The sequence below is a fragment of the Grampus griseus genome, assembly GCF_964374135.1.
Source record: "Grampus griseus genome assembly, chromosome: 7".
Classification (NCBI taxonomy): Eukaryota; Metazoa; Chordata; class Mammalia; order Artiodactyla; family Delphinidae; genus Grampus; species Grampus griseus.
The window spans coordinates 91,977,089-92,000,017 of NC_139001.1; the positions used below are offsets into that span (position 1 = coordinate 91,977,089).

Below are 22,929 nucleotides of genomic sequence, written 5' to 3' on the forward strand. Positions count from 1 at the left end.
TCATAATATCCAGAAACAGTGCCCACTGGTATTTAGGCAAATCAGTTGAAAATTACATTCACATAAAATCTGCACCTGAATGTTTACAGCATCTTTATTTATAACTGCTGAAACTTGGAAGTGACAGTAAAATGATCATTGGTTTCCAGGGGTCTGGGGAGAGGAAAGTTGGGATCAGTAGAGACAGTACAAGAGATTCTTAGGGCAGTGAAACTATTGTGTATGATATAGTACAGGTGGATACATGCCATTATACATTTGTCCAAACCCACTGAAGGTACAACACAAAACATGAACTCTAATGTAAACTATGGGCTACAGTAATGTATCAGTATTGGCTCATCCATTGTATCAAATGTATTACACAACTTGTACTAATGCAAGATATGTGTATGAAACTGTGTATGTGTGGAGAGGGAGTGATGAGGAGATACATGGGAGCTCTAGATCTGCTGTTCAATTTTTATATAAACCTAAAATCCCTCTAAAAAGTAAAGTCTATTAATTTGTTGATAAAAAATAGAACATGGTAAAAAAAACCAAGTAAACTATAGACTGAAAACATTCTGTGTAATATCCAATATAGGATATTAAGAAACAATGTTTGTACAGAATCACACATATGTATTCAAACAATAATCACCCAACCAAATCATCTGCTTAATCTTTTTGGATTCACAGAGGCAGTCAATGAAAGGCAGAAAATCACTCTTCAATGGACTTGCCAAGTTACATCACATAAATTAGAAAGAAGCATCAAAGCTAAAATATGCTCATTTGTGAGTCGAATGGGAAAAAGAAAAAAAAACAATCATCACATTACTTTGCTCTGAAATAGCAGAGGTAGTCTTTGAGCCAGCTGTGGATCCTAAGAAAACAGTAACTGATGCTAATGATCAATTCTAGCAATGAGTATTTCATTGTTTGGTAATTCCAGTACTACTGAAAGGCATCTTAATTTGGAAGAAATTTGGTAATATATCAGTGATTTCATTTAAGACCTTTCAGGAGAAAAGTAAACAGATACTACTTTTAACATATTTCTATGATTTACATCAAGATAAGACCATGTAAAGTAAAACAATTACAAATAATTTTGAAGCCTAAACTATTGTTTTTTGGGTTTTTTTTTTTTTTTTTTGCGGTACATGGGCCTCTCACTGTTGTGGCCTCTCCTGCTGCGGAGCACAGGCTCCGGACGCGCAGGCTCAGCGGCCATGGCTCATGGGCCCAGCCGCTCCGCGGCATGTGGGATCCTCCCGGACCGGGGCACGAACCCGTGTCCCCTGCATCGGCAGGCAGACTCTCAACCAGTGCGCCACCAGAGAAGCCCTAAACTATTGTTTTTAAAAGTTTTAGTCCATTCCCTCTATAGGTTTATAATTCTAATTATTGCTGTGCAAGTTAATATTTTTAATCAAATCAATGCCAAAGAAAACATTCTTGGATTAACTTATTGGTATTATCACTACTATAAAATATCTACAGTTCAGATGTAAAAGAACCTGCTTAATCATCGAAACAAAGTAAACAAACCAAAAACAATTTTAAAAAACGTAAACATGAAGAACAATAAATATTTACATAATTTATATCCCAAATTTGAGAGTGAACTTGAATTTTTCTCATTATAATAAATGGTTTAGTCTTTTATTACTGTAGTAACAAAAGACCAATTTTTTTATGGAAGGAAAGATTCTTTAAATTCTATAGTGCTTTACAATTTTCAAAAATTTTACACATATGGTTTCATATAATCCCATAATAACCCCGTTTTTCCCCTACCCCTATATTGCCCCTACCCCTTCCTTCTCCCCCACTGGTAACCACTAGTTTGCCTTCCATATGTAGGTGTCTGCTTCTTTTTTGTTTTATTCACTAGTTTGTTGTATTTTTTACATTCCACATATAAGTGATACCATATGGTATTTATTTTTGTCTGACTTATTTAGCATAATGCCCTCTGAATCCATCCACGTTGCTACAAATAGCAGAATTTCATTCTTTTTTATGGCTGGGCTATATTCCATTATATATATGCACACCACACCTTCTTTATCTATTCATTTGTTGATGGATAGTTATGGCACAAGATCTATTTCTTTAAGTGACATATCGATAGAATAGATATGTGAAAATACATGACTTATCCTATATGGTTGCACTACTACACTAATTACACCAGAGTTCAGAGCACTGCTGGCCTAGACTCTAAAATACTTATACTTGAAACTGAAAACTCAAATGAAACTTTTTTAAAAACTCAAATCGCAAATCTGATTACAATTTTCTTGTTGTAGAAAATCATAAAGAAATCTTACAAAATTACACTGTAAAATATTTAAGTGAATCAAAGATATAAACACTGAAGGCCTCCTACCTTAATGTAGCATTTTTTCCGTCACTTCTTGTACACCAAACCTGGCGGGTTTGGTAACCTATCTCTATGTCGCAGGACTTGGAATGGTGATGTGCCTTGTAACTTTGGTGTCTAAAGGTGACCAGCTCCTTCGAATCAGAGCTAAAATCCAGAACGGTTCTTCCACTTAGGTTAAGTTCTTTGAGAAGAGGCAGTCGACATTTACTCCATGGTCCAACTTTAAGGCTAAACATATATTCCTCTGCCCCAAGAGGACAGGAAATGGGAGCATCACAGGCTCTTGACTCAGTCAGGTTGGGACACTGCAACCCTCCATAGAGAGGGGGGGCAATGGCTGAGCGAGTTCTATGCTGTAACTGCTTCCCACATCCCTTGCTACACCTGGACCACTGTGAGAACTCAGAGACCACACAATCCCGCGGGCAAGGGATGAGACAAGCTTGTTCCATGGGGGGCTGAGGGGCAAAGTGTTCACATATCTCATTCATAGCCACGGTTCTGTTCAGCTTCTGAACACAACGCACCGTCCGGTGCTGCAGCCCATGCTGGGCTGTCACGCACTCTGTAGCCCGAGGTCTGGCTTGCCCCAGGGCGGGAGGAACAAGCACACAGTGGTGCCAATCAGAAACCTCCCACTGGAAGAGGTTTCTGTGCCAGTCACAGACTCGGAAGCAGCTTCTTTCCTTCGGAGGCCTATTGTTCTCATCACAGTTAGACAGGTGACTCGTCCACCCTTCAAAATGGAAACACCAAAGAGCACGACTCTGGAATCCTCCTGGCCCACAGTCTCCTGTACACCTTCCCCAGGGGCCTGTAGGCAGAAAGACAAGGGTGTCAGTTACTCCAAGATTCCACACCACCATCCACACAAAAACGGGTCAATCTGCACACCTCCTGACACGACCAGTGTGAAATTATGAATTATGATGAAAAATATAATTGGGTGGCTAAAAATGTGGATTCTACATCAGTTGGCCCTTCTTGAAATCCCCAATCCGTCTCTTACAGCAGTATCAACTTGGATGAATTACTTCAACTTTCTAAGCCTTAGTTTCCTACATAAGGGAGAAGATAATAAAAGCACTGACTTATAAAGATGTTCTGAGGATCAGTGACATAATGTGATGGGAAGTAGACAATACACATTTAATAAATGATTGGTCTCGTTATAATTATTATGTTCCAAAGCCTATATACCTAACTCAATATTAATACTTTCTCGTTAGGCAGAGTTTCATCTAAAAGAAAAGCCCTAAATCCGGGATTTTAATAAACTAGGATTTTTCATGTTTCCAATCCTTCAGCTCACACCTTAAGTAGCTCAGAAGAGAAATACATTTTTAAAAATAGCTTGCAAAGCATCCTAAATATATTTTCATTTTCTAAATAGCTCTCCTCGGCTCTGGTTTTTGCTTGCAGAGTGAATTGCGCGAAAAAGAAAAATCTGATACAGAGGGGCGGGGTGTGGGGAGAAGGTAAGTTAATAAAAGAAGCAGCAGTACTGCATTGTCTCTGGAAATTCTGCCCCGACAATCCTTGAAATATACTTGTTGGGTAAAGCTTCCAATGTTAGCTTGTAATATGCCAAATCTTTTCATTAATGAATTAGTTTTGTGAGAGACGGTTCAAAAGATGGACAGATGAAAGAGCTACCCACTGATTTTCTTTTTTTTTTTTTTTTGTATCTAATCTATAGACATACCAGCTGGCCTCATCCAGGAGGCTGATCATCTATCTTTCCAGGAGGACAGCAAGTAATCACATTTTGTGTCAATGGGAAAAAAAAGAAGTTTCCTCCCTTTTGCTTTACTTAAAAATGTAATATGAGCCTGAAAAAAGTGTATCAGCTTAACCATGTTACGTTTAACCCTTTACTAGGTTTGTGATCATCATAAAGGCATTTCACACCCCGAGAAACATTTTAATTTACACAGGGCGAGAGAAAGAAGGTGCAGTCTTTCTTTCCTTCCCCAAATCTGATCAAACCCCAAATGCCACTTAATTACTTCCTGGACTGTATTTTCATGCACATCCAGTACATTTCTAGGAGCAATAAATGTGTTCACAGGCACGTGCATTTAGGAAGAGACGTGCCTCCCCAGAGAAGCAGGTATTTGCCCCTGGGGCCACATGCTGCAATGAGGATCTCTCACTTTAGCAGGACAACAGTTTTGGGGTTCTAATGTACACAGTCCTCCTGGTTCTTCCTCCCAGCCCTGTTCTGGGTGTGCAGATCTGCTGTTCTAGGCAATACCATGTTAGGTACAGTGCCGATGATTTCTGTCTCCTTTCAGTGACCCCACGCTAGAGTCTCCTCTTGATGAAATGGACAGAGGAGTTTTACTGGATTAAGTCAGCCTATAGTCACCAAAATGCCTCTGGGTTTGCCCACACTCTTCCCTAGGTGAGTTATCCCAGCACTGCCTGCTCAGGGTACAGTAAGTGCACATGGAAAATGCGGCTTTCAGCACAGGATGATTCAATCAACCATCCTTAATTCTGATGATTTCCTCTTCAATCACCCACAGTTTAGTACTCTGCAAAATGAGAAGTTCATTGTTACATGACAGCTATTTGCAGGCTCCACATGTCTAGATGTTCTGGAGCAGTTTCAGGTCTAGTATGCCATTCCTTATCCGAATCTCAGACCACACATGAAAATGTTCATTATTACCAAAAACAAAACCAGGTTACTCAGTAAAGGACTATTTCAAAAAATACATGGTTGCAGCAAACTTTAAAAATCTAAAATCAGTCTTGACTTATCTAGGAATTTGGGAATAATATATACACACTACTATATATAAAATAGATAACCAATAAGGACCAATAAGGACTGACTGTACAGCACGGGGCACTGTGGTCAATATTTTATAATAATCTATAAGGGAAAAGAATCTAAAAAGAATATGTATATAAAGAATATATATTCAGTTTATATATATATATATTATATATATAAAACTGAACCACTTTGTTGTATACCTGAAACTAACACACTGTAAATCAACTATACTTCAATTAAAAAAATAAAATAAAATCAGTCTTGAATGATATAAAACAGTTATTGGTTAAAATGAAAACAAAGTTTTTTTGTAAAGCACTGGGTTTTAAAATATAGGCTGTCAGTTTCTCTCTGTTTAGGTACCAAATACACGCAACTCTCTACTTAGGATTTGTTCACGTAAATTAAAGAATATAAGACCAAGAACGTGGAGCCCCTTCTAACTAATCTTGAAAAGCTAACATTAATCAATCTAGAATATCTTACAAAGTGATCCTTATTCTTACTTTTAAAACATCTGATTAGCACATTTTCTTATTATTAATATTCTGTTTTCTTCTTCTAAGTTTTTGCCTACTTTCAAAATTGTTAAGGTAGCTCTTTTTTATTTGAAATCATTAATATTTTAAACTGTATAAATTACTATTCTTCCCTCAGCTTTCACATTTCCATCTATACAGAATTTCACCAAACAGCCAAATTTTTTTCTAGATCAATGGAAGACAAAATATAACTATTAAGAAATAATTACTACCATTTGTTAAAGGCTAGCAGTGGTGTGCTGGGCTTGGCTGCTACCAGGGGACTGTTAAATATTCAGGAACGTTACCAGGTTGTTGTTAAATCATTCATGATTTAAAATCAGCCATGGTGCGAGTATTTACACCACATTACAAATCAAGTCACATCAAGGCTTTTTTTCTTTTAAAACAGAGAGACAGCTGGTTTATAGTACACCAATGGTGATTTCACAGGTGCCTCCCTTCCTTCCTTCCTTCCTTCCTTCCTTATAACAATCCCATGAGGTGGGGCTAGTTTGCTCATTTTATCAGTTGTGGAAAATGAAACTCAGAAGTTACAATGCACACCCAAGGTTACACAGCTAGTGCATGCTAGGCTAGAATGGGACTCCAGATCTGTGGGACCCCAAGCATGGGCTCTTGGCCTGCATTTGAAAAGTGTCTTTTCTAGGGTGTGCATTGGTATGTGTGATCCTACGATCACAAGGCAGATCCGTTTGTTCGCTTAGCTATGATCTCTCCTATTTGTTTGTTAATATTCCTTTGGATATGAGTAGAACAAGTCATCAAGGTGGTGTGTGCGCCATGATTTCCTCCTCCTGACCCTAGAAATTTAGGGCAGCAGCTCTTGCATAAGACACAAGTGTGTTTATAAACATTAGTCAGTGCATTTAGGAAGGCACAGTCAAGGGAGAATAGTTTTCCCACATGTTAAATCGAACTCTGCAGACCACTGAAAAACATGTGAATAACAGGCAAATGTAAAGTGAATTGGGTATGCTTGGAATGAATGAAAAACAAATTGCAAACAAGACATCCAAGATACAGACAAGACCTCTCAGCAACTGACCTAGAACAATTTGCATTTCTCAGGCATGGAGAGAAAATGTGTTCCAGGATTTATTCAGTTGTGTTTGGAAATGAACTTTAAACACACACACACACACACACGCACGCACACACACACACAATAGTGAAAATCACACAGCCCTGAGAGATTTTGCCATTTCAAAAAATATGCATATTGAAGTAATGAAATGTGACCTGCAGTTTGAAAAATCTTAAATCCCTTGTCCAAGTTCAGAAATAGAAGAGCCAATTAAAATTTTGAGCAGTTGCATGGAGAAAAAGAATATCACTTTTAAGTTTGACATATATATAAAACATATGGTTATATTCGGAATATAAATCTGAGATAAATAACCTAAAGAAACAAATAAGAAATCTATGTGTAAACAGCACTCATTTTATACTTCTTAATTGGAAATAAGCCTCAAGTAATACAAATAAAACAAAATTTTCATTACTCTAGGAGATGGACCCTAAAAGATACTGCTGTGATTTATGTTAAAAAGTGTTCTGCTTATGTTTTCCTCTAAGAGTTTTATAGTATCCAGTCTTACATTTAGGTCTTTAATCCACCTTGAGTTTGAAGTTTCCTTAAAAAACTAAAAACAGAGCTACGATATATGATCCAGCAATCCCATTGCTGGGCATATATATGGAGAAATCCATAGTTTGAAAAGATACATGCACCCCAATGTTCATTGCAGCACTGTTTACAATTGCCAAGACATGGAAACAGCCTAAATGTCCATCAAAAGATGAATGGATAAAGAAGATGTGGTACATATATGCAATGGAATACTACTCAGCCATAAGAAAGAATGAAATAATGCCATTTGCAGCAACACAGATGGACCTAGAGATTATCATACTAAGTGAAGTAAGTCAGACAGAGAAAGACAAATATCATATGATATCAATTATATGTGGAATCTAAAAGATGATACAAATGAACTTACTTACAAAACAAACAGACTCACCGACTTAGAAAATAAACTTATGGTTACCGAAGGGGTAAGGGGGGTAGGGGGAGGAACAAATTAGGAGGTTGGGATTAACATATGCAACTATATGTAAAATACATAAACAACAAGGACTACTGTATAGCACAGGGAACTCTACTCAATACTCTGTAATAACCTATATGGGAAAAGAATCTGAAAAAGAATAGATATATATATATGTATAACTGAATCCCTTTGCTGTACACCTGAAACTAACACAACATTGTAAATTAACTATACTCCAATATAAAATAAAAATTTAAAACAAAAAAAAGAGAAACAAAATTTAGAACAATTAAAGGATTAAAAGTTTAATTATATACGTAATGGGACTTTAAATTAACACTTGAAAACATTTCAATGGTATAATAGGAATAGTAATTTTATACTTGTTTATGTGCACAAAGATTATGTAAAAACACCATCCACCTGCAACTCACTATCCTTTCTAAGAGATAAGCACAGCTACTCTGGAATAAACTGTGAAGTATTTTAAGTCACACCAGTTTTAATTAACACGTTAACATTTTGGTTTAGTAAATATTTTGGACACGAAAGGGTAGCATCAGTGAATTCTCAGGTTACATTCACCTTTAAAACCGTGTGATTCCTCTTTTTTTGCCTGTGTTTTTGCAGAAAGTGCAAATCTGTGAATGCTCTAATGTAATATTCCTCTAGAAGCAGAAAAGTGCTGGCAAATTGTATTCTCTTAATTAAGTTATCCTTAAGTGGAGTAGTTTAGATGAATGTATCACCCAAACTAAATCATCACAGGTAAGGCAGCCCGCTGGATGCCTGAATTTTAGGTGTAGTAATCAGTAAGAAGCCTGCCACAAAGAAAAAAAGAGTATTCCAGAGAACGGGGAATAAACATATTCCCAGGAGCTTTCACACAGTACTCGCCACTGTTTGAGGCAGCAACCCTGATTTAATACCATTCATTCAATAGGAAGAGATGCTTGCTTTATTTTTAATTTTTTTTCAACCACAGCTTTTATTACCCTGACATTGCTTTATATTTAACTTGGGCAGGAGTACTGAGGAATGACATGAATGACAAACCCGAGCATTACAGCCCTAAACAAATTACTGGTGGATAATTACTATGCTAAAGCACTCAGAAGCCTCAGCATTATAAAATGTGACATAAAACAGCGCTGATCAACTTGTAAGATGATTCACCTCCAAGAAATGGCTTGAAATTTCTGTCATAATTTTCACATCTCAAAAAGCTTTCACACTGATCATGGAGGAATTAAAGTAATATCTCCATTACATAGTGGACAATTATCTAGGAGATCACACTTTCTAAAATACATCAAAGAACCCAAGGGATGAAAACAAAAGCAGCCAGCGAGCATTCATTCAGTGAAACAACAATTCTTCTTTACCTGCTAGTTGATAAGTAGTGTGTTAGACGCTGGGAATATAAAAATGAATGAGACGTGTCATGAGAACTGTGCACTAACTATAATGGCAACATGCTCAGGAAGAGGACATCTGGCCACTCCCTCAGGCCTAGCTACACTGAGTTTGTTCACATTATTAACAAACTTAATTTGGTTTCCCAGAGCTCATTAGATAGAAAGCAGCAAACCAGAAGTTGAGAGGGACTACTGGCGGCAGGTACACGGGTGAAAGTCAGAAGAGATGAGAGTTCCTGAGTCTACATTTCAAAACCTATCATGATAATTAATAACGTCCACTAGCAGGGGATGTATAAAGCCACCCAACACTTTCTAACCTCTCAGAGCAAACCTGCTTATTAGATATATCCATTTGTGAGTTATGCCTCTGACAGAAACAGACACACAACATAAGAAATGGAGAAACTGAAAAAAATATTGAATGGGAAGGAATTTAAACCCTAATGCATTTCATTTATTTCTTTTTTATTTTATTTTTTAAAATATTTTATTGGAGTATGGTTGATTTATAATGTTGTGTTAGTTTCAGGCATTCAGCAAAGTGAATCAGTTATACAAATACATATATCCACTCTTTTTTAGATTCTTTTCCCATATAGGCTATTACAGAGTATTGAGTAGAGTTACCTGTGCTATACGGTAGGTCCTTATTAGTTATGTATTTTATCTGTAATAGTGTGTATATATCAATCTCAATCTTCCAATTTATCCCTCTTCCCCCCTTACCCCCTGGTAAGTTTTAAGTCTGTATCTATTTTGCAGATAAATTCATTTGTACCCTTTTTCTAGATTCCACATATAAGCAATATCATATGATATTTGTCTTTCTCTGTCTGAGATACTTCATTTAGTATAACAATCTCTAGGTCCATCCATGTTGCTGCAAATGGCATTATTTCATTCTTTTTTATGGCTGAGTAATATTCCATGGTATATATGTACCACATCTTCTTTAATTCCTCTGTTGTAAAAACAACAAGCACGTGGAGGTTTAACAATATGTTACTAAATAAACAACGGATCACTGAAGAAATCAAAGAGGAAATCAAAAAATACCTAGAGACAAATGACAATGAAAACATGATGATCTGAAACTGTGGGATGCAGTAAAAGCAGTTCTAAGAGGGAAGTTTAAGCAATACAATCTTACCTCAAGAAACAAGAAAAATCTCAAGCAACCTAACCTTATACCTAAAGCAACTAGAGAACAAAGAACAAACAAAACCCAAAGCTAGTAGAAGGAAAGAAATCATAAAAATAAGAGCAGAAATAAATGAAACAGAGACAAAGAAAAAAATAGCAAAGATCAATGAAACTAAAAGCTGGTTCTCTTAGAGAAGATAAAATTGATAATCCTGTAGCCAGACTCATCAAGAAAAAGAAGCAGAGGACTCAAATCAATAAAATTAGAATTGAAAAAGACATTACAATGTACACCACAGAAATACAAAGGATCATAAGAGACTACTACAGGCAACTATATGCCAATAAAATGGACAGCCTAGAAGAACTGGACAAATTCTTAGAAAGGTACAACCTTCCAAGGCTGAACCAGGAAGAAATGGAAAATATGAACATACCAATCACAAGCACTGAAATTAAAACTGTGATTAAAAATCTTCCAACAAACAAAAGTCCAGGACCAGATGGCTTCACAGGCGAATTCTATCAAATAACACCTACCCATCTGAAACTCTTCCAAAAAATTGCAGAGGAAGGAACACTCCCAAGCTCATTCTATGAGGCCACCATCACCCTGATACCAAAACCAGACAAAGATATCACAAAAAAAGAAAATTACAGGCCAATGTCACTGATGAACATCGACATAAAAATCCCCAACAAAAAAACTAGCAAACCGAATCCAACAACACCTTAAAAGGATCACACACCATGATCAAGTGGGATTTATCCCAGGGATGCAAGGATTTTTCAACATCCACAAATCAACCAATGTGATATACCATATTAACAAATTGAAGAATAAAAACCATATGATCATCTCAGTAGATGCAGAAAAAGCTTTTGACAAAATTCAACACCCATTTATGATGAAAACTCTCCAGAAAGTGGGCATAGAGGGAACCTACCTCAACATAATAAAGGCCATATGCAACAAACCAACAGCAAACATCATTCTCAATGGTGAAAAACTGAAAGCATTTCCTCTAAGATCAGGAACAAGACAAGGATGTCCACTCTCACCACTATTATTCAACATAATTGTGAAAGTCCTAGCCATGGCAATCAGAGAAGGAAAAGAAATAAAAGGAATACAAACTGGAAAAGAAGAAGTAAAACTGTCACTGTTTGCAGATGACATACTATACATAGAGAATCCTAAAGATGCCACCAGAAAAACTACTAGAGCTAATCAATGAATTTGGTAAAGTTGCAGAATACAAAATTAATAAACAGAAATTTCTTGCATTCCTATACACTAACAATGAAAGATCAGAAAGAGAAATCAAGGAAACTACCCCATTTACTATCTCATCAAAAAGAATATCATTTAAAAAATTCCACTGCCCTTTTTACAGTAATCAAAAAAAATCCCTTATTAATACTAAAACTATTTTCAAGATACATATTTGTGGCCTGAAAAATAAATGTGCTGAAGAGTTCTAACAATTATCTTCAGAAAAATTCAACAGCAACAGTTAAGAGCTACCAAACATTATTTTCATAAGTATATAGATACACTTTTGAAGACAGTTCATGATTCCAAGTTCAAGACCACCACAGAGTATCTGGACTGAATATTTATACTTCCAGTAAGTAGACATACTGCTGCGAACATCCCAAGCTCTTTTTGCATGATTGTGTTTTGTTTGACACCTAACAGCATGTTCTAAGTCTATTTCATCACTGTGGACAGATACCTCTGTCACTTATCATTTATGATTATAAATTATTAGTTGCCAGTGGCTAGAACATCCATTAAAAGAAGCCTGACAGCAGAGCAGATTAGACATATCTCTGAATGGCTAATCAGCTAATGCAAACACCACAGAGACAGAAAACCACCTTTTAAAAACTATTTATCCAAAAAAACACTATTTATCAATATTTCTGGTTTCTAAAAATTCTGAATCCTAAAAGGGCATCTCAAACCTCATATACTTCATTGCATCTTGACACAAAGTGGGTCTTTTCAGATTACTCAGATCTACAGCCTGCTAACCAGACAGATTGTGGGAATGGGAAGGAAATCTTACAGCCCACAGGTTTTGGAGGAGGAAAATGAACTCCCGACAAATTCAAGGACTTGCTCAAGGTCACACAGTCATTTGGAGCAGAAATGGATGACAGCTGCCTTGCAGAGGCCCAATCCAGTGATCTTTCCAGTATATCACACTGGCTTCCATTATAACACTCTACAAATGTAAGGGAAGAAAAAGGGCTCCGTCAGTGGTTGTAATCCAGGTGTAGGGGAAGGGAGGGAGGAAAAAGAGAACAAACAAATGGAAATTACATAAAAACACACATTGCACAAGCAAGGAACTGCCCGTAAATGCTGAGGGAATTTAGTCTCCTAGATTAGCACCTAGGAGCAGACAGCTGTTCCCAGGGGCCCTTCACAATTGATTATGTGAAATGGGATCCTTCCTGCCTCTGAATGCTTGAGAACACGGACAAAGCTACTGCTCACGTACAACCAGCAAGGCTCAGGGGTTCAGCACACAAAGAAAGCTTCAGGCACCAATAAGAATGGTGTGTCCCTAGAATAAATATAGCAATAATAGTAACAGCTGTCATTTTTGAAATACCTACTATCTTCCCCAAACCATATGCATATTACTGATGTTGTTGTGCTTTGCTAGATGAAATCATGAAAGCCTGGGGTCAAAGAGCTTTCTCAAGGTAAACTGCTCCGGTGCCCTGACCAGAGCAGTTTCTGGCACTTATATCGACTCCAAATCTTTCCCACAATAATTGCAATTTAGAAGCCATATCTCTTGAGCAAATGAAGCCTTGAAATGCCCATTGGGTAAAATATATTTAGGAGGGGATTCGTCCTGAGTGCAGCTGGTGTGAGGTGCTCGGGGTCCTGCCCTTCCTCTCCTGCCTACAGCCCCTCAGCCCTGCCTCAGTCCCAGCTCAATGGCCTGGCTCCCTGATGGCCCCGGAACACCTAGGGTACTGATACCTGTCAAGGGATATTGATGGGGTGTTCTCATCCTATAAATATGGCTCCACTCAACTTTGACTTTACTTACAACAAATGCTCCAGCTAAGCCCTCTCGATTCCCTAGAGAAGCTGAAGAAAATCATTTATTCAGCTGTTTTCTTGTTTTGTTTTGTTTTGTTTTTATTGGAGTATAATTGCTTTACCATGGTGTGTTAGTTTCTGCTTTATAACAAAGTGAATCACTTATACATATACATATGTTCCCAACTGTCTTCCCTCTTGCATCTCCATCCCTCCCACCCTCCCTATCCCACCCCCCAAAGCGGTCACAAAGCACCGAGCTGATCTCCCTGTGCTATGCGGCTGCTTCCCACTAGCTATCTACCTTAGGTTTGTTACTGTATATATGTCCATGCCTCTCTCTCACTTTGTCACAGCTCACCCTTCCTCCTCCCCATATCCTCAAGTCCGTTCTCCAGTAGGTCTGTATCTTTATTCCTGTCTTAGCCCTAGGTTCTTCATGACTTTTTATTTTCTTAAATTCCATATATATGTGTTAGCATACAGTATTTGTCTTTCTCTTTCTGACTTACTTCACTCTGTATGACAGACTCTAGGTCTATCCACCTCATTACAAATAGCTCAATTTCGGTTCTTTTTATGGCTCAGTAATATTCCGTTGTATATATGTGCCACATCTTCTTCATCCATTCATCCGAAGATGGGCACTTAGGTTGTTTCCATATCCGGGCTATTGTAAATAGAGCTGCAATGAACATTTTGGTACATGACTCTTTTTGAATTTTGGTTTTCTCAGGGTATATGCCCAGTAGTGGGATTGCTGGGTCATATGGTAGTTCTATTTGTACTTTTCTAAGGAACCTCCATACTGTTCTCCACAGTGGCTGTATCAATTTACATTCCCACCAACAGTGTAAGAGGGTTCCCTTTTCTCCACACCCTCTCCAGCATTTATTGTTTCTAGATATTTTGATGATGGCCATTCTGACTGGTGTGACATGATATCTCATTGTAGTTTTGATTTGCATTTCTCTAATGATTAATGAAGTTGAGCATTCTTTCATGTGTTTGTTGGCAATCTGTATATCTACTTTGGAGAAATGTCTATTTAGGTCTTCTGCCCATTTTTGGATTGGGCTGTTTTCTTGTTATTGAGCTGCATGAGCTGCTTATAAATTTTGGAGATTAATCCTTTGTCAGTTGCTTCATTTGCAAATATTTTCTCCCATTCTGAGGATTGTCTTTTCATCTTGTTTATGGTTTCCTTTGCTGTGCAAAAGTTTAAAGTTTCATTAGGTCCCATTTGTTTATTTTCGTTTTTATATCCATTTCTCTGGGAGGTGGGTCAAAAAGGACCTTGCTGTGGTTTATGTCATAGAGTGTTCTGCCTATGTTTTTCTCTAAGAGTTTGATAGTTTCTGGCCTTACATTTAGGTCTTTAATCCATTTTGAGCTGATTTTTGTGTATGGTGTTAGGGAGTGATCTAAACTCATACTTTTACATGTACCTGTCCAGTTTTCCCAGAACCACTTATTGAAGAGGCTGTCCTTTCTCCACTGTACATTCCTGCCTTCTTTATCAAAGATAATGTGACCATATGTGCATGGGTTTATCTCTGGGCTTTCTATCCTGTTCCATTGATCTATCTTTCTGTTTTTGTGCCAGTACCATACTGTCTTGATTACTGTAGCTTTGTAGTATAGTCGGAAGTCTGGGAGCCTGATTCCTCCAGCTCCGTTTTTCATTCTCCAGATTGCTTTGGCTATTTGGGATCTTTTGTGTTTCCATACAAATTGTGAAATTTTTTGTTCTAGTTCTGTGAAAAATACCAGTAGTAGTTTGATACAGATTGCATTGAATCTGTAGATTGCTTTGGGTAGTAGAGTCATTTTCACAATGTTGATTCTTCCAATCCAAGAACATGGTATATCTCTCCATCTATTTGTATCATCTTTAATTTCTTTCATCAGTGTCTTATAATTTTCTGCATACAGGTCTTTTGTCTCCTTACGTAGGTTTATTCCTAGATATTTTATTCTTTTTCTTGCAATGGTAAATGTGAGTGTTTTCTTGATTTCACTTTCAGATTTTTCATCATTAGTGTACAGGAATGCCAGAGATTTCTGTGCATTAGTTTTGTATCCTGCTACCTTACCAAATTCACTGATTAGCTCTAGTAGTTTTCTGGTAGCATCTTTAGGATTCTCTATGTATAGTATCATGTCATCTGCAAACAGTGACAGCTTTACTTCTTCTTTTCTGATTTGGATTCCTTTTGTTTCCTTTTCTTCTCTGATTGCTGTGGCTAAACTTCCAAAACTATGTTGAATAAGAGTGTTGAGAGTGGGTAACCTTGTCTTGTTCCTGATCTTAGTGGAAATGCTTTCAGTTTTTCACCATTGAGGATGATGTTGGCTGTGGGTTTCTCATATATGGCCTTTATTATGTTGAGGAAAGTTCCCTCTATGCCTACATTCTGCAGGGCTTTTATCATAAATGGGTGTTGAATTTTGTCGAAAGCTTTCTCTGCATTTATTGAGGTGACATATGGTTTTTCTGCTTCAATTTGTTAATATGCTTTATCTCATTGATTGTTTTGCGTATACTGAAGAATCCTTGCATTCCTGGGATAAACCCCACTTGATCATGGTGTATGATCCTTTTAATGTGCTGTTGGATTCTGTTTGCTAGTATTTTGTTGAGGATTTTTGCATCTATGTTCATCAGTGATATTGGCCTGTAGTTTTCTTTCCTTGTGACATCCTTGTCTGGTTTTGGTATCAAGGTGATGGTGGCCTTGTAGAAGGAGTTTGGGAGTGTTCCTCCCTCTGCTATATTTTGGAAGAGTTTGAGAAGGATAGGTGTTAGCTCTTCTCTAAATGTTTGATAGAATTAGCCTGTGAAGCCATCTGGGCCTGGGCTTTTGTTTGTTGGAAGATTTTTAATCACAGTTTCAATTTCAGTGCTTGTGATTGGTCTGTTCACATTTTCTATTTTTTCCTGATTCAGTCTTGGCAGGTTGTGCATTTCTAAGAATTTCTCCATTTCTTCCAGATTGTCCATTTTATTGGCATAGAGTTACTTGTAGTAATCTCTCATGATCTCTTTTACTTCTGCAGTGTCAGTTGTTACCTCTCCTTTTTCATTTCTAGTTCTATTGATTTGAGTCTTCTCCCTTTTTTTCTTGATGAGTCTGGCTAGTGGTTTATGTATTTTGTTTATCTTCTCAAAGAACCAGCTTTTAGTTTTATTGATCTTTGCTATCATTTCCTTCATTTCTTTTTCATTTATTTCTGATCTGATTTTTATGATTTCTTTCCTTCTGCTAACTTTGGGGTTTTGTTCATCTTTCTCTAATTGCTTTAGGTGCAAGTTTAGGTTGTTTATTCGAGATGTTTCCTGTTTCTTAAGGTAGGAATATATTGCTATAAACTTCCCACTTAGAACTGCTTTTGCTGCATCCCACAGATTTTGGGTCTTCATGACTCCATTGTCATTTGTTTCTAGATTTTTTTTAATTTCCTCTTTGATTTCTCCAGTGATCACTTCGTTATTAAGTAGTGTATTGTTTAGCCTCCATGTGTTTGTATTTTTTACAGATCTTTTCCTGTAATTTGTATCTAGTCTCATGGCATTGTGCTCGGAAAAGATACTTGATACAATTTCAATTTTCTTAAATTTAGCAAGGCTTGCTTTGTGACCCAAGATATGCTCTATCCTGAAGAATGTTCCATGAACACTTGAGAAAAATGTGTATTCTGCTGTTTTTGGATGGAATGTCCTATAAATATCAATTAAGTCCATCTTGTTTAATGTATCATTGAAAGTTTCTGTTTCCTTATTTATTTTCATTTTGGATGATCTGTCCATGGGTGAAAGTGGGGTGTTAAAGTCCCCTTTTATGATTGTGTTACTGTCGATTTCCCCTTTTATGGCTGTTAGTATTTGCCTTATGTATTGAGGTGCTCCTATGTTGGGTGCATAAATATTTACAATTGTTATATCTTCTTCTTGGATCGATCCCTTGATTATTATGTAGTGTCCTTCTTTGTCTCTTCTAATAGTCTTTATTTTAAAGTCTATTTTGTCTGATATGAGAATTGCTACTCCAGCTTTCTTTTGGCTTCCATTCGCATGGAATATCTTTTTCCATCCCCTCACTTTCAGTCTGTATGTGTCTCTAGGTCTGAAGTGGGTCTCTTGTAGACAGCAAATATATGGGTCTTGTTTTTGTATCCATTCAGCCAATCTGTGTCTTTTGGTGGGAGCATTTAGTCCATTTATATTTAAGGTAATTATTGATATGTATGTACCTATTCCCATTTTCTTAATTGTTTTGGGATCGTTCTTATAGGTCTTTTCCTTCTCTTGTGTTTCTTGCGTAGAGAAGTTCCTTTAGCATTTGTTGTAAAGCAGGTTTGGTGGTGCTGAACTCTCTCAGCTTTTGCTTGTCTGTAAAGGTTTTAATTTCTCCATCAAATCTGAATGAGATCCTTGCTGGGTAGAGTAATCTTGGTTGCAGGTTTTTCTCCTTCGTCACTTTAAATATGTCCTGCCAGTCCCTTCTGGCTTGCAGAGTTTCTGCTGAGAGGTCAGCTGTTAACCTTATGGGTATTCCCTTGTGTGTTATTTGTTGTTTTTCCCTTGCTTTTAATATGCTTTCTTTGTATTTAATTTTTGACAGTTTGATTAATATGTGTCTTGGCGTAGTTCTCCTTGGATTTATCCTCTATGGGACTCACTGTGCTTCCTGGACTTGATTAACTATTTCCTTTCTCATATTAGGGAAGTTTTCAACTATAATCTCTTCAAATTTTTTCTCAGTCCCTTTCTTTTTCTCTTCTTCTTCTGGAACCCCTATAATTCAAATGTCGTTATGTTTAATGTTGTCCCAGAGGTCTCTGAGACTGTCCTCAGTTCTTTTCATTCTTTTTTCTTTATTCTGCTCTGCAGTAGTTATTTCCACTCTTTTATCTTCCAGGTCACTTATCCGTTCTTCTACCTCAGTTATTCTGCTGTTGATCCAATCTAGAGTATTTCTAATTTCATTTATTGTGTTGTTCATCATTGTTTGTTTCATCTTTAGTTCTTCTAGGTCTTTGTTAAATGTTTCTTGCATTTTGTCCATTCTTTTTCCAAGATTTTGGATCTTTACTATCATTATTCTGAATGCTTTTTCAGGTAGACTGCCTATTTCCTCTTCATTTGTTAGGTCTGGTGGGTTTTTACCTTGGTCCTTCATCTGCTGTGTGTTTTTCTTTCGTCTCATTTTGCTTATCTTACTGTGTTTGGGGTCTCCTTTTTGCAGGCTGCAGGTTCGTAGTTCCCGTTGTGTTTGGTGTCTGTCCCCAGTGGCTAAGGTTGTTTCAGTGGGTTGTGTAGGCTTCCTGGTGGAGGGGATTAGTGCCTGTGTTCTTGTGGATGAAGCTGGATCTTGTCTTTCTGGTGGGCAGGTCCACGTCTGGTGGTGTGTTTTTGGGTGTCTGTGGACTTATTATGATTTTAGGCAGCCTCGCTGCTAATGGGTGTGGTTGTGCTCCTGTCTTGCTAGTTGTTTGGCATAGGATGTCCAGCACTGTAGCTTGCTGGTCGTTGAGTGAAGCTGGGTGCTGGTGTTGAGATGGAGATTTCTGGCAGATTTTCACCATTTGAAATTATGTGGAGTTGGGAGGTCTCTTGTGGACCAATGTTCTGAAGTTGGCTCTCCCACCTCAGAGGCACAGCACTGACTCCTGGCTGCAGCACCAAGAGCGTTTCATCCACACAGAAAAAGAGGAAAAGGGGAAAAAATCATAAATCTTCCTCTCAAAGCCCACCTCAATTTGGGATGATTCGCTGTCTATTCATGTATTCCACAGATGCAGGGTACATCAAGTTGATTGTGGAGCTTTAATCTGCTGCTTCTGAGCCTACTGGAAGAGATTTCCCTTTTCTCTTCTTTGTTCTCACAGCTCCCAAGGGCTCAGCTTTGGATTTGGCCCCGCCTCTGCGTGTAGGTTGCCGGAGGGCGTCTGTTCTTCGCTCAGACAGGATGGGGTTAAAGGAGCCGCTGGTTTGGGGGCTCTGGTTCACTCAGGCCGGGGGGAGGGAGGGGCACGGAGTGTGGGGGGGGGGCCTGCGGCGGCAGAGGCCGGCGTGACCTTGCACCAGCCTGAGGCGCGCCACGCATTCTCCCGGGGAAGTTGTCCCTGGATCAGTGGACCCTGGCAGTGGCAGGCTGCACAGGCTCCCCAGAAGGGGTGTGTGGATAGTAACCTCTGCTCTCACACAGGCTTCTTGGTAGTGGCAGCAGCAGCCTTAGTGTCTCATGCCCGTCTCTGGGGTCCGCGCTTTTAGCTGCGGCTCGCGCCCGTTTCTGGAGCTCCTTTAAGCAGCGCTCTTAATCCCCTCTCTTGCGCACCAGTAAACAAAGAGGGAAGAAAAAGTCTCTTGCCTCTTTGGCAGCTCCAGAGTTTTCCCCGGACTCCCTCCTGGCTAGCCGTGGTGCACTAACTCCCTGCAGGCTGTGTTCACGCCGCCAACCCCAGTCCTCTCCCGGCGCTCCTACCGAAGCCCGAGCCTCAACTCCCAGCCCTGCCCGCCCCCATGGGTGAGCAGACAAGCCTCTCGGGCTGGTGAGTGCAAGTTGGCCCTGATCCTCTGTGCGGGAATCTCTCCGCTTTGCCCTCCGCACCCCTGTGGCTGTGCTCTCCTCCGCGGTCCCGAAGCTTCCCCCTCCGCCACCCGCAGTCTCCACCCGCGAAGGGGCTTCCTAGTGTGTGGAAACCTTTCCTTCTTCACAGCTCCCTCCCATTGGTGCGGATCCCGTCTCTATCCTTTTGTCTGTTTGTTCTTTTTTCTTTTGTCCTACCCAGGTACGTGGGGGGTTTCTTGCCTTTTGGGAGGTCTGAGGTCTTCTGCCAGCGTTCAGTAGGTGTTCTGCAGCAGTTGTTCCACGTGTAGATGTATTTCTGGTGTATCTGTGGGGAGGAAGGCGATCTCCACATCTTACTCTTCCGCCATCTTCCCGGCAGCCCTCAGCTGTTTTTCATTGGTTCAGCAGGAAAGGCAGTGAAGAGTAAGCCAGACACGAAGTGAATCCCACCCAGTGTTTGTCTGAAGGACTTTCTCCCTTTCCTTGTTGACCACTAGGCAGTGATGACCCTTCGGGGGTACCAGAAATCTGTTTGCTTTATACCACAAAGACAGCAAAGTGGAGCAGGTGCTTGGGATGCTGAAATTTTTAGGCTGTGTCTCTGCCCAAAAGACAAGAATCAAGTATTATTTCCACAATGAATAATCAATATGTGTTGGGCTTGACGAAGGAGGCCTTGCTTACTGTTGTCTATTAGAGGTTCACAGGAAAGGCAGCAGTGTTGGCACTATACACACAGGCTTTAAAAATACATAAAGCAAGGGCTTCCCTGGTGGTGCAGTGGTTGAAAGTCTGCCTGCTGATGCAGGGGACACGGGTTTGTGTCCCGGTCTGGGAGGATCCCACATGCCGCGGAGCGGCTGGGCCCGTGAGCCATGGCCACTGAGCCTGCGCGTCTGGAGCCGGTGGTCCGCAACGGGAGAGGCCACAGCAGTGAGAGGCCCGTGTATCGCAAGCAAAAAAAAAAACAAAAAAAAAAAAAACATAAAGCAAAGTGCTGGATGGCATCCAAACATTTTATTTACCATTAAGCAACTCAAGAGTTAATTTTGCCTAGGATGAAAATTATGCCAGAGCACACTTGAGATAATATTCTTTCTCAGTAACTTCAATATTTTAATGGCTCCGTGGAGTCTATCTGCCTCTTAACATATAACCTCTCTTTCTAGAAGCAGATCTTCATCTGGCTGATGAGTGAGAGAGAACAAAATGTAAGCTGCATTTGGGTGGACAGAACATCTAGTGCATCTAATTTTTTTCAAAGGAATAACTACTTCTGTTTTGAACCAGTAATTTTAAGACTATTCAAGCTCTACTCTTGTCATCTGGAAAATAATTTCCAAGTAACTGCATTTGAAAAAATATTTCAGAAACTGCAGTACCATGGCATAATCACAGTATTTTTTTCTATCTAGAAACAACTGGAAACATCTCTGTATGCTGTATAGTCTAATAATTATACTGAAGATTCTACAAAGGCTTTACGAAGACCAAACCCAATCAATTACTCATCAGCTTTATCTCCTCAACATCAATCCAATCTGTCCATGTTTCTTCATCCCTACTGTTACCACCCTCGGCAAAGTTATCATCTTTTCTTACATGAATAAGAGGAGTAGCCTCCTGTCTGGCCTTCAGAATCCACTGCCTCACCCCACTCCCTGCCATCAGTACTTTCTCCTTATTACAGATATATATCTTTTAATAATTCAAATCTGTACCACTTTTGGTGCAGTGTGTTGTCTATATATCATTTCCATGCTCAAAGCCCATCGGCAGCTCCCTATTCCTCTCGGAATAAATAAAACCAAATTCTTAATATAGCATACAAGTGTCTGCCTGATCGGGCCCCCCCTCCTTTCCCCTTAGTATCCCAATCGCCTGACTCACCCACATTCACTCACTGCTGTCCCATGATGTTGGCCCTCTTCCAATTCCTCCGATGCTCCAAGCTCCCTCCCAAACCTGGGCAACCACACGTACTGTCTTTTAAGCCAAATTCCATATTCCACTCCCCACAGCCCAACTCAATTTCTACTCACTCTTCACTTTCTTAGGGAACTCTTTCCTATTCTCTGACTGTACCTTACTCTTATACATAGCATTCATCACTCTTGCAATTGCAAATCCAACGGTATGGTTCATTGTTTAATATTTGTCTCTCTCACTTGATTCTAAACTCCATGATGGCAGAAATGTGCCAGACCTGTTCACCACTCTATTCCCAGCACTAACCCAGAGGTTGGCACATGGTAAACATCCCATCAATACCACACATTACTGAAGCTAGAACAGACAGCATGGTAGGAAGCAGAATCATGTCTTCATGTAATCAGCAGTAATGTCACCACTGAAAACTCATCACACCAATGGGTTGATGGTTTTACCCAAATGAGGAAAAAGTTAAACAGTCTCCTCTCTGTTTCCTTAGCTTATGCTTAAAAGAAGAAACTTCCAACATAATGCCCAATGGAATTCTTAAATACTGGCTTTTACAAAACTCCACTGTGATACCCAGTACTCTTTGTTGCAACTCTCTGGACTCCTTATTGTCAGGCTTCATAAAGGCCATGCACTCAGGGATGGAGTGTCCAGTCTTCTTATGGTGGTTAGCATGTTAAATGTACTGAAATACACATGTCTACAGAAATACCTTTGATCTTAGTCATAGCTCTAATCAGAAAATACTAATTGCTTCAGGAACATCACTGAACAAGATGCTATTGTCTTTTTTTTCTTAGAGGACTCAAATAAATAAGAATTACATATCAGATCTTATCATCCCAGCCTATGGCTCACATCCTAAAAAGTGGCAGGAGGCAGAGTTATCATGGTGGTCACAGGCTTTTTAAAATAACAGCAATAGCACTGTGGCAGACGCTATGCCCGACACTTTATAACAATCATGTCACACAGTCCTCAAAGCAGCCTTGCAAAATAGGCTAATTTAAGAAGAACT

At 39.0% G+C, this 22,929-nt stretch overlaps 1 protein-coding gene across 1 annotated transcript in view; it reads right to left on the bottom strand.

The window, feature by feature from the left end:
- THSD7B (thrombospondin type 1 domain containing 7B) overlaps positions 1-22,929 on the bottom strand; it is a gene marked incomplete at both ends in the record, with an annotated part of 764,094 nt that overhangs the window by 582,041 nt on the left and 159,124 nt on the right. Inside the window, one exon of the mRNA XM_082658783.1 lies at positions 2,381-3,191. Within this exon, the coding sequence (XP_082514909.1) occupies positions 2,381-3,191 (811 nt within the window). The remainder of the gene's footprint in view (positions 1-2,380; positions 3,192-22,929) is intronic.